The 14,947-nt window shown below is 43.9% G+C and overlaps 1 protein-coding gene across 1 annotated transcript in view; it reads left to right on the forward strand.

Moving 5' to 3' along the window:
* The window catches only part of UMODL1 (uromodulin like 1), a 93,354-nt gene that overhangs the window by 25,487 nt on the left and 52,920 nt on the right, over positions 1-14,947 (forward strand). Inside the window, exons 2-7 of the mRNA XM_080376693.1 lie at positions 797-1,039; positions 9,010-9,171; positions 9,560-9,666; positions 11,816-12,008; positions 12,938-13,078; positions 13,889-14,008. Coding sequence (XP_080232819.1) covers positions 862-1,039; positions 9,010-9,171; positions 9,560-9,666; positions 11,816-12,008; positions 12,938-13,078; positions 13,889-14,008 — 901 coding nt within the window. The 5' untranslated portion in view covers positions 797-861. The remainder of the gene's footprint in view (positions 1-796; positions 1,040-9,009; positions 9,172-9,559; positions 9,667-11,815; positions 12,009-12,937; positions 13,079-13,888; positions 14,009-14,947) is intronic.

Here is a 14,947-nt window from a genome sequence, read left to right on the forward strand (position 1 = left end):
AGTTTGCTCATCATGGCTGCTTTCAGAACTCCAGAAACTGACTCTCATTCCCAGACCTGCGTGAAATTATGGTTAATGAACTTATCACTGACTTTGCTTAAATTGAAGGCGATGAACCACTGCAGCTCTCAAAAGCCTGGTCTAATACAGTCTGCTACAAATACAGACAGGCAACATAGGAGCTCCAGGAATACCTTTTGTGTCAGATACCTGAAAGTCCTTCCCAATGATGTACGAGTACCCAGTTTTAGCCTAGGGCGATGTCTGATGGGTGCCTCATTCCAGACATCTACTGTGACACACCTGCCCATGAGTTCCTCACCCTTTGTTCCGTTTATAGTCAGCAGAGATAGATGAACACTTTGGCAGCATGAGCCTGGAGTGGACATCTGAATTACTTGGATGACTCTGCCCTGGAAGTGCCTATTCTGCTCTACTGTTAATTTCTACTAATGTATATTAATTTCCTTTATACTTACTTGAGTTAAATTACCCTTTTTCTGCTTTGTACCTGAAGGCATGGAGAGCTCTTTGAATTTTCTGCCAATCTGCATGCTTTTCTGACTGAAGTGTTGCCCATGACAGTCACAACTAATTCTTTTTTCTGTCCGTTTTCTAAAGTGACATTCTTCCTAACATCAGCCTTCCTAGAAACCATTCATCTTGTGTTGGTTCTGTCACTGCTTTCTCATAATGGTATTTTTAATGAGATACTGCAGGAAACTTATGCTCTGGGGTGACAAGTTAGTGCTGATCCCTTTCTTTCCTGTTTGTTTTTTTTCCCCCCCTTCCCTAGAAAAAGGCCTCTCTTTGCTAGGGTACCATCTGTGCAACTATAGCCTGACCAAAACTGTGTTTAAAATGGTTGCCTACCAAAAGTCCTATGAGAAAAACACTTCCTGTGGAGGATGGATACCGTGGATGGTGTGTCCCCGGACATACTACAAAACGCAGTATCATACCGTTGAAGTCCCTGAAACCATCACTCTTACAGATTGCTGTGAAGGATATGAACAAGTTGGACTCTACTGCTCTTTAGGTAAGTTTTAGTCAGATTACCAGTTCAAATAAATGCTTCTGGTAGAAGAGGATTCACTCAAACTGAGGCATGTAAAGGCTTAATTTGGTTCTGGACAATAGGTTCCTGTTCATGGAAATCTGTGAGTCTGCAAAAATCTACAGTGAACTTGGTCCAACATGGTAGGAGTAGACATGAAAGACTAATGATCCTTGCTCTTTGCCACCCCTAATTGAAAAGTCACTAAAGTTCCAGGTAAGCATGAAGGCAGCACCTGCTCAGTACCCCTGCAAAGGCTAATTACTCGTCATGGTTCAGGCCAGTATCCATGGCCAAGTAGCCTTGCCTGGTGCTGTACCTGCTCTGAGCGTACTTGCATTTACAGTAGGAGCTTTCTCCTCAAAAGTTATTCAGGATGCACTTAGGATAACAACTCCTTTGATACGGAGCAGGGTCAGTTTCCAGGATACAAACTCAATTTTGATGTTAATTTAAAACAACCTGTTGCCTCAGAGCAAGTTGGTACTAACTGCCTTCCAGGGAGGTCTGGAAACTCATGAACATTTTGGTGGATCTAATCTAACTTCTGAGTTTCAAAAAGACTCTGCTCCAGAAGACTTAAATCATCTTTGACTCAAGAGGAAGATTTTTTTCCCTCCCACATCAAGGCTACCGCTTGTCAACAAGAAAACGCCTATGTTAGCAGAATTTGAGACGTAGATGGAAGGGGTTCCTTGGGTAAAAGTAACTTCTTTTTGTTTAATGGATAAAGACATGCTTTTAAGATGAATAGGCATCTTGGATTAGCTAGGCCAGCACTGGACTGTTTCAGCATCCAGAAAAGTTCTGCAGGACATAAATTTGTCTCCTATTTTCAGTATGATACTGCATATTCTCCGTTTTCCCTTTTATAAAGTTATGTTCCTGGGAATTTACATAGTGACAACACTGTAACAGAATATTGAAAAGAAAAGGTTCTACTGCAGCCCTGGCTCTTGCTTTGGGTCATAAGGCTTAAGTGACTCAGATTGTGGGAATGTCCCCGAACCTGCTCCTGCCTTGGATGATATAACATGACATGAGAGGATATGAGCCATAAGTCTTGTCATGGGATCTGTTGAGAACTGTGTGTTCATCCTAATTCTAAGTTGCTTCAGAGCATTGGAAAATTAACCTCCAGATAATTTTTGCCAGGTGTTTTCTCAAAAGTTACCAGTAGAATATTGTGTCTAGCAGGAAAATGCTTTTAACAGAAAGATGGAAACACAGAAGTGGTCATTGTGTTGCACTTGTTCTTAAAATGATTTGCTAAAGAAGAGAAATGAAAGCATAATTAGATACACATAATTCTTAATTTATTGTATCCTGCCATTGTTTGGCTCTGTGGCTGTTGTGGAGTGTCAGCCAGTGCAAAACTTGACCTGCAGGTTATGGTGTGTCCAGGCAGTCTTCTCAGACGGGTAGAGGACCTGCTGTTGATCATCTGTACTTTCCAAGCATCAGTTCCACATGGGAAAATCTCCAGTAGATCTAATTATAGTTGAAAAGTTACTTCAGTAAGGTATTTTTGATAAACATGCATATGCATACATGTATGCACATACTTATCAAATTACAAGACTGAGAACCAATTGGAGAAAATTGCTTTTTTAATTCTGTAGTACAAGGAAATAGCTGTGTGAGCTAAACATTGAAGAGTCACTGGCTAGTTCCAGTTGTCTCTATTTGCACAAGAAACTACGAGTGATCATGATTTTCAAGGTGTTTCAGAACCTCTGAAAATCAAGACCATCTTCTTGGGTGGAAAAGAAAGGCAGCCTGGTAAGACTTTAAATATTTTTTCTCAGTATAATTCTATGCCTTTTAAAAGCATCTCTAGGGATATTTTAGGCTTGAGAGCTCTTGATGAGCTTATTTCATCTAACATTAACAAATCTGTAAATCTCTTGTAAAGCTTAGCTACAGAATTTCTACTCTGCCCTTGCCACATTGTTGATAGGCACTCCTGGCAAGTTTGCCCATGAAATACTGTGGTCATCTTGACTCTTTTTTCCTGTCAAAGTTAAATTGGGAATATTTTAAACCATAAAAGGATTTGTATGGCTTCTAGGTGATTTCTGTGTTTACATTATTCCGGTATCTTTGCTTTTCAGGGCATTAGTCATAAACTCGGTGAATGGTAATGCACTGTCTAGACACAGTCTTAAATAAATGATGAGAAGAGAAACTGGAAATGCTGAAATTACTGCACAGCACACTGTTGAACTACTGTTATTTTCTTCTTTGACGTTATCCATGCTGGCATGCTCTCCATCCTGCTAGGAGTGGAAAGGTCTCCATGACCTTTCACAGCAACCTGCTCCTGGCCACACCCTTTCTTTCTAGAAGGAAACATTTACCCCTGCCAGGGATATGGCAGGTCCTGCTTTTCTTATTTCTTTACTGTTGGGAAAAAATGTTTAGATCATTAGTCAGGTTGTTCTGGGAGTTCTCACTAGTTGCCAGTCAATCACTTGAGGATAGCATTACACATGCACACACAAACAACTTTAACATTTTGAAATAAAATAAAAAAAATTAAATATCTAAAAGTTAGGACGTGCTAGAATTAATTCTAAAGTTCGAATTAAATAAAACAACCTTTGTTTCCTCTCTTTGTGCCTATGCATGCCGAGTAATAAACTCTTCTGATTACCTGATGCAGTGCTGCCTTGCCCGAGGACCACATTTCCCTGAGGTGCTCAGGGATGATGGAACCCCTCTAAGGAGCTCCTCAGCAGTGTGCCACCCTGGCCTCTGCGGTCCCTGTGTGGTGCAGTGCCCTGCCGCGCCTCTCTCTGAATACAGAATTATTTATCACCTCTTGAGGTGAATCCTGGGGCAATTCACAGACAGCGATATTTGTCTTCCTGCAGCCTGTGGGAAGGGAAGGAGGTTCTCTGTTCTTCAGAGCTGGGCAGCCGAACTGCAGAGAAAATGAGATCAAACCATTTTGTGTGCCCACTCTAAGACACCTAGCGCGTGGTTTTAATTTTTTCTTAAATTTATTTTGATTTTGATTTTCAGAGTGCTTAGTGCTGCCTCTAACAGTTTGTGTGGTTGGAGTGTAGAGCCCCATGTCCTTGATGGTGACTGTGAGCAGCCCCCCAGTTGCTAAGCAGGTCCCAGGGCTGCTGGTCATGTTCCTGGACCTGTGAAACCCACGGCTCTGAAAGGTTGTTTTAAGTTTGTTGTGCAAAACTTCCCCAGCACCTTGCAGGGTATTTTTTTTAAGGTAAAGACAGGGTCCAATTCTCCAGGCTTGTTTCCAGCTGCTTGAAGCACTGGTAGGGTTACTTCTCCCTGTGACCGGTTAGCTGCCTGCCTTCTACCTTATTGCGTAAGATGAAACCAGAGAGATTCCTTATCTGCCATCTAACCCTGCTTGATCCCCAGCTAGAGAGCAAAGGAGTGCATCAGCATGTAATGAAGGCTGTTTCTTTTAAGCAGACATACACAAAAATACCTTGAAACAAGAAGCCCCCAAAACTTTAATCCTGGAGTTTCTTAACTTGAGAGTGCTTGATTTGCAATGTTAAGGCCACACTCTAATCAGAGTATGCTTTGTGTGCATAACTCCCTAAGGTTTTCAGAAAACAACTGTAAAATAACACACACACACCCTATTTATTTTAGGTGCCCAGGTAGCTCCTCCGCAGGGCTGGGACCTTTCAGAGCCTGCATGCAGATGTTTGCTTGCTGAGCCCAACCAGATCAGTGGGGAGCAGTGGCACAGCTGCCCCTCCTTGCATGGGCTGTCACCAGAAAGCCATGGGACAGCAGCGTCACCGCATGGGGCATGTGGGCAGCACTGCAGCGTCAGCCTGGGGTGGGAAGGTGCCAAGATGCCCTACGGGACCTCACCCACAAGCAGATGTCTCTGGCTGCCCTGTAGTTTGGGTCTTTTGTGTGCCCTCAGCAGCTGCAGAAATGGGATTACAGGTGTCGGAGGGTATGTCCCTGCCCATTCCTCATGGTGCCTGCCTATGGACTCCTGTCCGGGAGTTGCCCCTGTGTGAGCCCACCGAAGCTGTCTGCCTTCACACCCCCACACTGACAAATTCCAGAAGTTCACACCCATTTGGGTAAAGCGTGTGCTTCTACCCATTTCATTACTGTGGCTCTGGTGGATATCAGCTCCACTTTCACCTTACCCTCTGCCTCTGGGATTTTGTAAACCTTGATCAGCCTACTTCTCTCCACAGCAAAAAATCCCAACCTTTTTAGTAGTCTTTCCTTGCAAGTTATCTGCTCCATTCAGTTACTCACCTCTTGCCTTTCTTGACCACATTAGCCCCAGGGGGAGCAGGGGTATCTACGGCCACGTCCGAGTCCGAGCTGTGGGTTCACCATGGGTCCCTGATGGCCCTCCACTGACTGCCGGTGTGAGCACCGACAGGGCAGAGCGTGGCCACGTCATGGTGCTGCCGGCAGGATGAACCCCTTGGAAGTGGCAGTGCCTACATTTCATTAAGTTTCTTCTAAGCATGCACAGACTGATTTTGTGCTTTGAAGGCCATGTTCCTCCATCATCCAACAGCTCCTTCCTTGCTGAATTTCAGTCCATGGCTCCTGAATATGTTCTAGTGAATGATATGGCTTTTTGTAGGGAGGGGTGTTAAATATTTGTCAGATGCGGAAACAGCACATCCTGACACTGCTCTCCATTAACTCCCGGTCAGGCAATCAGGATGGACAATACCCATCTGAGCAAGCAGTCTAGCAGTGCTCAAAGACCCTGAAAACAGGGTAATATGATGAAAACTGCTGTTCTGCCTTTGTAATAGGTTTTGCCAGGAGCTCTTTCTATAATCTCATAGATTTGTCTCCACCTCCTGATGCCTGGGATGAATGCAGGATTTTGGTCCCTGTCTCTGTCACACCCTCTGGATGAAACCTGTCCCCTCCAGGTGGAAGGAGGGAGAGGAAGGGGGTTATGGCTGAGCTTGTGGTGTCCCTCAGCATCTATGTCCTGGGGGATCCCCCCATCCTGTGGTCACAGCAGACCCAGTGGCTGTCATGGGCATGCTGGTAACTGACCTTTTGTTGCTAAGTGCTGGGTGCTGCATTTCTTCTGCTGTATGTTTATGCAAATAACAAAGGAGAAAAGCCTATACTTTATCCAGCTGACAGAGGAGTTAGCTGGCTTGCTCCCCAGTGCTGGCAGTGTTGCTCGGTAGGTGACTGTCCCCAAGGTGATTGAAGTGGAGAGTATAAATTGAATTTTCAAAGTGCATCTGGTACAATTAGGCAGAAATGTGATGTGAATCCATCTCTGTTTCTGCTGATCTGAAAATTATGACCTTTTGATTTTTGGCAAATGGCTAGCATGGCCATTGATTCAGTAGTGTTTTCTGAGATTGCATGTGACTCATTAAACCTTTTACACTGCAGTTAAACATGCCAAAAAAAGAAAGACCTAGGTGAAAAAAAGGCTGCTTTGAACCTCAAACCTGCTTGAACTGTACCTGAATCTCAGAGCTGGGGGCATTTGCATGCTTGGGTCCAGCTTACCAAGATCCACCTGGTTTGAATAGCAAGGATCACTGGTGACCTACTAACGCAGGGAAATCCCTTGGCGCTCATGTTTGTGCAGGCTCCCAGTGTGAGAGGCTGCTTAGCCTCCCTGCACAGGAGGCCAGGATGGAGCAATCGTGTGAGACTGGGAATGTGTGGGAGACTCATCTAAGGGCAACTGAGGCTGTTTCACACCTTACTGTGGCTTTAGACTAGAAATCAGGAAGAGGTTTTCTAGCAGTAGGACCCATTTGGGGGAATGACCCGTAGTGCCAGCCCCAGAGCCAGTAGCAGAGGTTCCTGCTGGGAAGCAGAACAGGACTACTGGGACTTTCTGGACCCAGAAGTAACTTGAGTAAGATTGCACAAGGCTGGATTTTTTTTTTTTTTTTTTTTTTTGCTTGTCTTCCTACTGTAAACCTTGGTCTACAACTCTAAATGAACTTTGGAGGCAGTATTGGTCCTGGGGAAGACTAAGGAGGGCAAGGGTCCTTGGTTTGCAGGCATGAAGGGGCCCACACTAGGTAGGCTGCATTAGGCAGCAGAAAAAGTCCGTCTCCCTGTAAGGCAGCCAGCCATCCTTTGGGGCTGGGAGTGGGGGTAGTTTCCTAATTTGCTCCCCAGAGCTCCTGTGGGTCTAACACCAACCTGAAAGATGCTCACAGCACTGTTAAAGCATGTGCTCGGTGACTGTGTGCACACAAAGTATACACACACGTTGTATCAAATACTATAAAAATCAGTGTGGGAAAGTGCTGTCTCATGTATTCTGCATGCAAATCTTTTAAAATACATGTGCAAGTAACCTGTGTGCTGCTGAGAGATCTCAATTCAGGGCCTTCCCTGTTCTCCAGTTTGTGGGATTTGGCAGATTTTTCAGTGGAGGTGTGGACTCCTGTCATTAAATTATGCTCACTTTTCTTAATTACCTTTCAGAGACCCTTGACAAGCACACTTTGGGCCCCCAAAAAGACACAGACCATAGTCTTAAAACCACTGGTCTTAACAGTCTATTTCTTTTTGCAAATATGACTGTATGTCCAGCTGCAGAAGTGGCTGAGAATTATACATGTTGAGTTTTGTATGCCATATTTTGAGCCCAGTCCCTGGATTGTAGATTGAGCTTGGGATCTGGAGTACTAAAAATGAGATTTGTTAAGGAGTGGGCTGAAAAGCTGAGGCTCTCTGCTTGCAATAGCCTCTACTCTTCCACGGACTGGCAGAGAGGGAGACCTGGAATGTGCATGTGGCAGCAAGTTACATAGATTTAGGCTAAATCTTAATTAATCAAGACCATTTGCCTGTTTAAGAAGGTTACTTTGCTGAGGCCAAAAGTCCTCGATTCAATATTCCCTTCTGCTTCTTGGCAACCTCAGATTTACTATTATTCAGAGTCTTGGGATAATGGAAATTGTAAACCCACAGAAATGATGGTTCATGATAGATTTATAGTTTGCTATGGACCTTTCATTTGCTATGGATTTTATCATGCTGAGTGTGGTTTTCCTGCACAACAACCTGTTTCTGTTGCAACAATCATTTTTATTTTTCTCCTGGCTGGCTTTAATTGATCAGTAATGGATCAAGAGTTTGTAGGTGCAAAATGAATGGAAAAGAGAAATCTTTTAGGTTGATTGGGAAGACCAGAGCTGAGCCTTACTTGGAGTTACGTTTGAGAGCATGGATGAAAGTAATGTTCGTAGAGCTTAGAAGTATTTTCTCTTTTCCTCCGGAGAAGGGTACGTGGGGGCATTGAGCCAGGACCACTGTCTGCCCTTGGCTTGGGAAGCAGTAACCTTCTGCCTTAGCTGCGCCCTCAGGGCTGCCTGGCGTGGGCTGCTGGCCTCCCAGGGCGGCTGGCTGATGCGGAGCAAGTGCTGCCAGGCTGCAGACCACGGGCTCGGGTCTGCTCTGCTGTCCCTCTGTGCAACCCCCTTAACTGTACCTGAGAACAGCATTGTGCCTCCACTCTCATGTGACATCTTCAATCACTATAACTAAAGGTTAACTTTGTCACAACCAAAGGTTAAATAAAACCTCCCGATTTCTAGCCCAGACATTACCTGTTTCTTTTGATCATTATATGTTCTTTGGATTAGTCATAGCTGACATCAGGCACATTTTCTGTTTTGCAGTGCTTCAGTGCCTCCACATTTAGAAACTTATCTATCTATCCATCCACCCATAATTATTAATGGAAAATTATAAGTTCAAAATTTCTGTAACAAGAATGTCATGAACAAGAGAAAATTCTGAGAATATTTACACTCTTAAAATGAAATAATGGTATTTTAGGCTCCTGTTTTCTCCACACGAAAACCTTAGAACAGATGTGCTTCTAAAATGAGGAGGAGGTGTTTGTTAAAATTAAATAGCACAATTTTTTGGAAACTATTTTCTATATTTTTGTTCTCAGAAATGTTTTTGTTACTTAGCACTCAATAGATCCAGTGTATTTGCCTCAAGACCTGGTATTTGTCCAATGGAGAATATGGAAACATGTGATTATCCTTGCACGTTTGATACTGAATGTCCAGGGCTTAAAAAATGCTGCAACTCATCCAAAGGAGCAGGCTGTGTGGATCCAATGCCAGAGGGTATGTTACTGATAAATTTAAGACTGCTTCTAATAGAAATATGCTTAATTTTTCCTTCTGAGGGTGGGAATGGGCAGGAAAACTGTTACCATAGCTCTTTAGAAAACGAATATGGGAATCTGCTCTGGATCAATTCCAGGATACTCAGCTTCAGCACTTGCACCCATGAGAACTAAACGGTGCGTGAGTACTGCAGGTACTTTCCTTGGCTGCTTCTCCTTCACTGGTGCTGCTGCCTGCGGCATATGGCGAACGAGGCTGTAACTGATGGCTGTACGTGGGCCCTTCATACTTGCCAAGTTAAAGCTTCAGAGTGTTCCTATAGCTCTGTCACTTTCTATAGCATCAGACCTCAGATGACTTGGCTGTTTTATTTTGTACGCTTCAGGAAGGACATTCTGGTACAATGTGACAGTGCTTGTGAAAATGGATTTTAATGAATTAATTAGAGTGGATTCCTACCTTCTGAATCACTCACGCCTTTTGCACTCCATGGTATGTACAAACGCAAACGTTCCTGTGTGTTGCTTGTTGCATCCATGTTCCTGTTACTCAGTAACCACCACTTGTTTCATAGCCCTCTGTGCTGGGCATAACCTTGCCAGCCAGTCGCTCCCTCTTTGTTCTGTCAGATCATGCTTTATGGCACTAATTTATTCCTAATTACTGAATGTCAGATGATCTTCAAGCAGCTCAATTAATATTGATTTATCAGCTTCTTTAGTAAATTTTTAAGGTCTCTTCCAAGGGCAATTTAAAGACATATAGTATATATGTCTTTAAAGACAAGAAGTATAGGGCTTTTTCCTGCTTAAATGATGCTTGCTCCAGCTCTGTCTCAGTTCAGCTTTTGGCCTATGACTGGGTCCAGATTTCAAGACCTGCAAAGTGTGATGCTTTATGATAAGGAGTTTTGAATTAAACCTTTCAAGAGACAAACCTGATCTACGGCACTGGGACCTACGTGGCTGGTGGACTCGGCAACACCAGAAGTTTTGCTGTGAAAACCCAGGATTACAGCAGGCGACTGTGTCTTGGATCAAGGGCATTTTGTGGTCATTCTTGCCAGAGGAGCAGGGCTGGGGGAGACAGCAGGGTGTTGCTTTTGCTGTAGGACCAAGGCTCTGACTTGTGTATAGATTAGCAGTGGCCAAAGCAGTAGAATCACAGAATCACAGAATGGTCGGGGTTGGAAGGTACCTCTGGAGATCATCTAGTCCAACCCCCTGCTAAAGCAGGCTCACCTACAGCAGGTTGCACAGGGTTGTGTCCAGGTAGGTTCTGAATGTCTCCAGAGAAGGAGACTTCACAACCTCTCTGGGCAGCCTGTAAACAACACATTCAGGGCTGTGCAACAGCAGCGCAGCGCATCTCTCTATCCATAACACAGCAGGTGGGAAGAGTCCAAGGCAACCAAGAAAAACAGCCCTAGCAGAGGCATGAGGCACAGGAGTGTCTGCAGGAAGAATTAGGTTGCAAACTAAAGCCATGCTTGCACAGAAGGTCTTGCTCTGTCCTCTCAGTGGTCTTTAGAAATGGATTGATGAACTAGGACAGAGACCTTCCAGGCCATAAACCCAAAGCATTTCCCTAGTACATATCACCATGCCATGGAGAAAACCACGCTTGGATGTGGTCTTTGAAAGATACCTAAGAGGGCAGGTCCCTATTTACCTCCATTTTTATTTCTAACTTCTCCCCAGTTTCAAGCTGGGGGTGGGCAAGTAGCAAAGAAAACCCTTCTCCCATCATCAGCTAGGACTGACACGCAGGGGAACTGAAATAGTAGCAGTAGCATGGGGATGTTGCATGTGTGTAGTTCTTCCTCCTACCTGAACTCCTCATACCCTAAAAAAGCGAGAAACCCTGGTCCTGATGTTGTATAGAGGAGTAGAGGGTAATGATGTACCAAGACTTTTATATCTTGGTCTGAATCAAGTTCTGGAAAAGTCAGACACACCAGAAATAGGAAATATAAACGGAAGCTTTGCAATAAGCTGCTGTTTAGAGGAATGTCTTCCAGGCCCTGTCTGCTCCACTGACTTGTAATGCTCAGCCCACCACCCTGTCCCTTCCCTCATTCCTGACTCACAGTTGTGATGGCTTGATCAGTCCTGGGGTCTTTCTGTGACTCTTAGTCCCTTCTTCCTCAGTCTATTGCTTTTCTTCTTTTTCTTTCTATTTCCTTTGCCAGCAGTCTTTTTAGCTGCTTAAAGTGAGAAGTGTTGGACAGCTTTATTACAGATGAACTGTAATAGCATGTCTAATGTATATTCTTTCTATTGTGATTTTGTAATGTTTATTTTGTTTGTTTATGTAATGATTAAACACTACAAACCAACGTTACTTTTCCCATATCTTCCTGGGTTGCATACTCCTGCCTAAGCATTTGAAACCCGACTTGCAGCTCCACACCTGCCTTAGCTTGGCAGCATTATACCATAACTCTGTGGTGAAATGTGATAGTAAGAAGAGCTCACCTTGCATAAATACAGACCTAAATGATGCCACTTTGCTATGCTTTCTGAATTGGTTCTTTCTATGCTCAGATTATGATGATAATCTTTGCATAAGATATGCCTCATTGGTATACAGCTGTGCTGAGAAAGGAACAAGATACTGAATTGTTTTTCCCCATTTCCAGATTACTGGTGCATTACAGCCCTTGAATGCCTCTGTGCACCATATCCAGAGCAATCGTGCAGAAGTATATGCTGGGACAGTGGCCTCCCAGGTTCTCATCGGACTGTACCAGCCAGCTCCGCTAGCAGAGGTTTCTTCTTCTCTGAAGGACATTGTGAAGCGCACATATGAAGTAATTGACACAGAAGTGCAAGGTTATTTGTTATAATCCTGTCACGGGGGGGAAGCTTTTTTAGGGGGTTCATCCCTCTTCACTTGGGATTTCATCTATATGACTATAGAACTAATGTGCTTTCAAAAATACCGTAGCAGACCTTGTAAACTTTCCAAATATGGCCCTAACGTTTCCATTATAGATGGAGAGGGTTGTAGTAAATAATTATTTTGCAGTGAATAGTTTGGAGGGGGATACTCCCAATTCCTCAACTAAATTTTCTTTCTCCTAATATCATAGCCCATCTTCAGATGAAAAAGCAAAGGTGTCCGTATTTGTAGCACAATCATTAGTTGTATGAAACAGGCTCATAAAAAAAGTGTTTTGTTGGGAAGCAGATACACTGTTTTTATAGAAATGTGTTACTTGCATCAAACAAGTCATATTTATAGCCTATTGATTACTATATTGTATTACTACTTTATTTTAAAATATTAGTGAAATATTTAAATATATTTGGTTTAAATTATTTTAGTCGACTTAGTACTGTGTAGTTATCTGAACATTTTCACTCACGAAATGCATCCATAAGCACCACTGTCATTTACTTCTTATTCTGTGTTTACATTTGAAAACTCAGTCCAACTTTCAGTGAAATCACTGGGTAAATCTTGCTCCTGCTGCTGACACCTCTTAGCTTTGGATGACATCCTGCAACTGGAAGCAGGAGCTGCCACTAACTGTCCTCTCATTCCAAAGAGTTGGAGTAAAAAGCGATCGGGTTATAACTGTTTTGGGGAAGGGCAGTGCTCTGATTTCATTGCACCCAGATACATCCAGAGTTACTTCAGCAGAGTTACTGCAGATTTACACTGCATTTATCGTATCCAGAGCCTGGTCTACACACACGTTGCAAATCAAGCTTGATGCTTTTATCAATACCTGTACAAGGTGTGTTTCTCTTCTTAGATGTCAATGAATGTTCCTATGCTGAATTCAATGCTTGTCCTGAGAAAAACACCTGTGTGAATCTGGAGGGTTATTACCGCTGTAACCCTCAGCGTGAACAGGCAGATGTCATCCCTCACCAGCTGAGTCGAAGAATGGAAGGTAAGAAATGCAGGTCTCACCTTGGGAAATACTGAGAAAGATTCTGCAGGCCTTTGTGGTCCATTGCAGACATCACCTGCAAGACAAAGATTTCTGGAGCATGCAGTGCCCCTTCTCCTGCTGTTGGGAGAAGACACCACGTAAGCCAGCTGTTAGCTATTTCTGATCAAAATGCAGTTTATTTGTATCACATTTCCTTGCTGTTTCTCCTGTCTCACCCTCAGCTGTCCTCAGTCACCTGCCAAAACCTCTAGTGTCAGACCTTGACTGCTTCTTAGAGCAAAATCTTTGTCAGTACAGCTCCCCAGCCTCCTGGGAAAATACAGTTAATGACACTATTTGTACACAGTGCCTCCTTCCCGTTCTGATTGCGTGACTGCAGCTAGGACTCGGTGGTTGTATAATCCCACCCTGAGCTGCTACACTGTCTCTGAGTCTTCTGCTGGAGGCAGCTGGAGTTTGGCACCAGGGGAAGTAATACTTGGTGGTACCAGTTCAGCAGAACATAGAGGCATGTACTTACAGCCCACAGCCATCAATGGGCCTGCTAATAAGCTTTAAGTTAATGAGACAAATAAGTGCTTGCACATTTAATGCTTTAGTTAGAAAACAATTTCACAATCCTTTAATCTCAAAAATTAAGATAATGTATTACTTTATGCTTTTATGATATGATAATACATTTATTTTAATTTCTATTTATATTACTTCTATTACTGCTTTTCAGCTACAGAAAGCATGAACGGTATTATTTTGGGTTTTCTTTGTTAGGAATACTTTAACTCTTCGATAATATTATTTCTATTCTAGACATGGCAGCATCTACTCCAAGTTCAGCATTAGAACCCATTAACACTAGCAACAGCTCCCTGTCTATAAGTAATTCAAGCCTCTTGTCCATAACTAACAAATCTACAGATGCTGGATGCTGTGAGTAACCTTGGATTTGAATGAATCTTGTCTTGCTTTTAATTCAGCCACTCTTTGATCCTTTTTTCCTGGGGCTAGTTGAGTTACAAGAGGGTTTTCACAAAGGCTGGTAGTGAATCTCCACCTATGAAAATGGAAAGACAGACACTTCCCTAACAGGACTTTCAGATCAGGAGCTGTGGTGCTGAGTGACCACTGGAGAAGCCCCACTGTTATCCCCATGGCTACTGAAGGGAGCTGGCCTTCTGGCAGTACAGGTGGCTGCACTGGGCTGCTTGAGCCACTTGTGCCTGGTGAGCCATTCAAGGGCAAATCCCATCACAGGGCTTGTGCTGGATAATCCTCCAGCATGGGCAGCGTGCCGGAGAGGGCTGGTGTGGGGCCAGTACCACTCACTTGCTCTGGACCCAGCTGCATGCCCCAGACTTGTCCTGGAATAAGGTAGGGGAGGTTCTGTTACTGACCACAGGAGCTCCTCCTGGTCACACCACCGGGATGCGGGTCTCTTGCTTTCGAGTCCGTGAAGGTGCTGGGGGGGGAACATGAGTCAAGGAGGCTGGCCACAGCTACCCTACACGGGAGGCAGTCTTTGTGAATACTGTCCCTGCTATGCATTATAGCTGTCTGAGGGACCACAGTGGGAGCAGACCCCGGTAGGTTTGTCTCTGTATGCGTGACTTCAGCCCTTTCAGGCAAGATTTATCACAATCCATCTAACAACATCCTGTTCCTCTTGTGGGAGGAAATATCTTTAGAGTAGTTCTTTGCCTAGTTCAGAGAGACAGGCTGCATTTTCTTGGTCCTTCATCTGCAACTTCTGATCCAAGCTGCAGCCGGGGGAATTAAACTGAAGGCCCTGTAGTGCAGGGGTGGTGTGGCTTTGGGGGTGTTTGACAGCCACCTAGCTCAGAGTCCTGGAAACAATTGTTTTCTATTGAA

This window comes from Falco punctatus (assembly GCF_963210335.1).
Source record: "Falco punctatus genome assembly, chromosome: 2".
In the NCBI taxonomy this organism is placed as follows: domain Eukaryota; kingdom Metazoa; phylum Chordata; class Aves; order Falconiformes; family Falconidae; genus Falco; species Falco punctatus.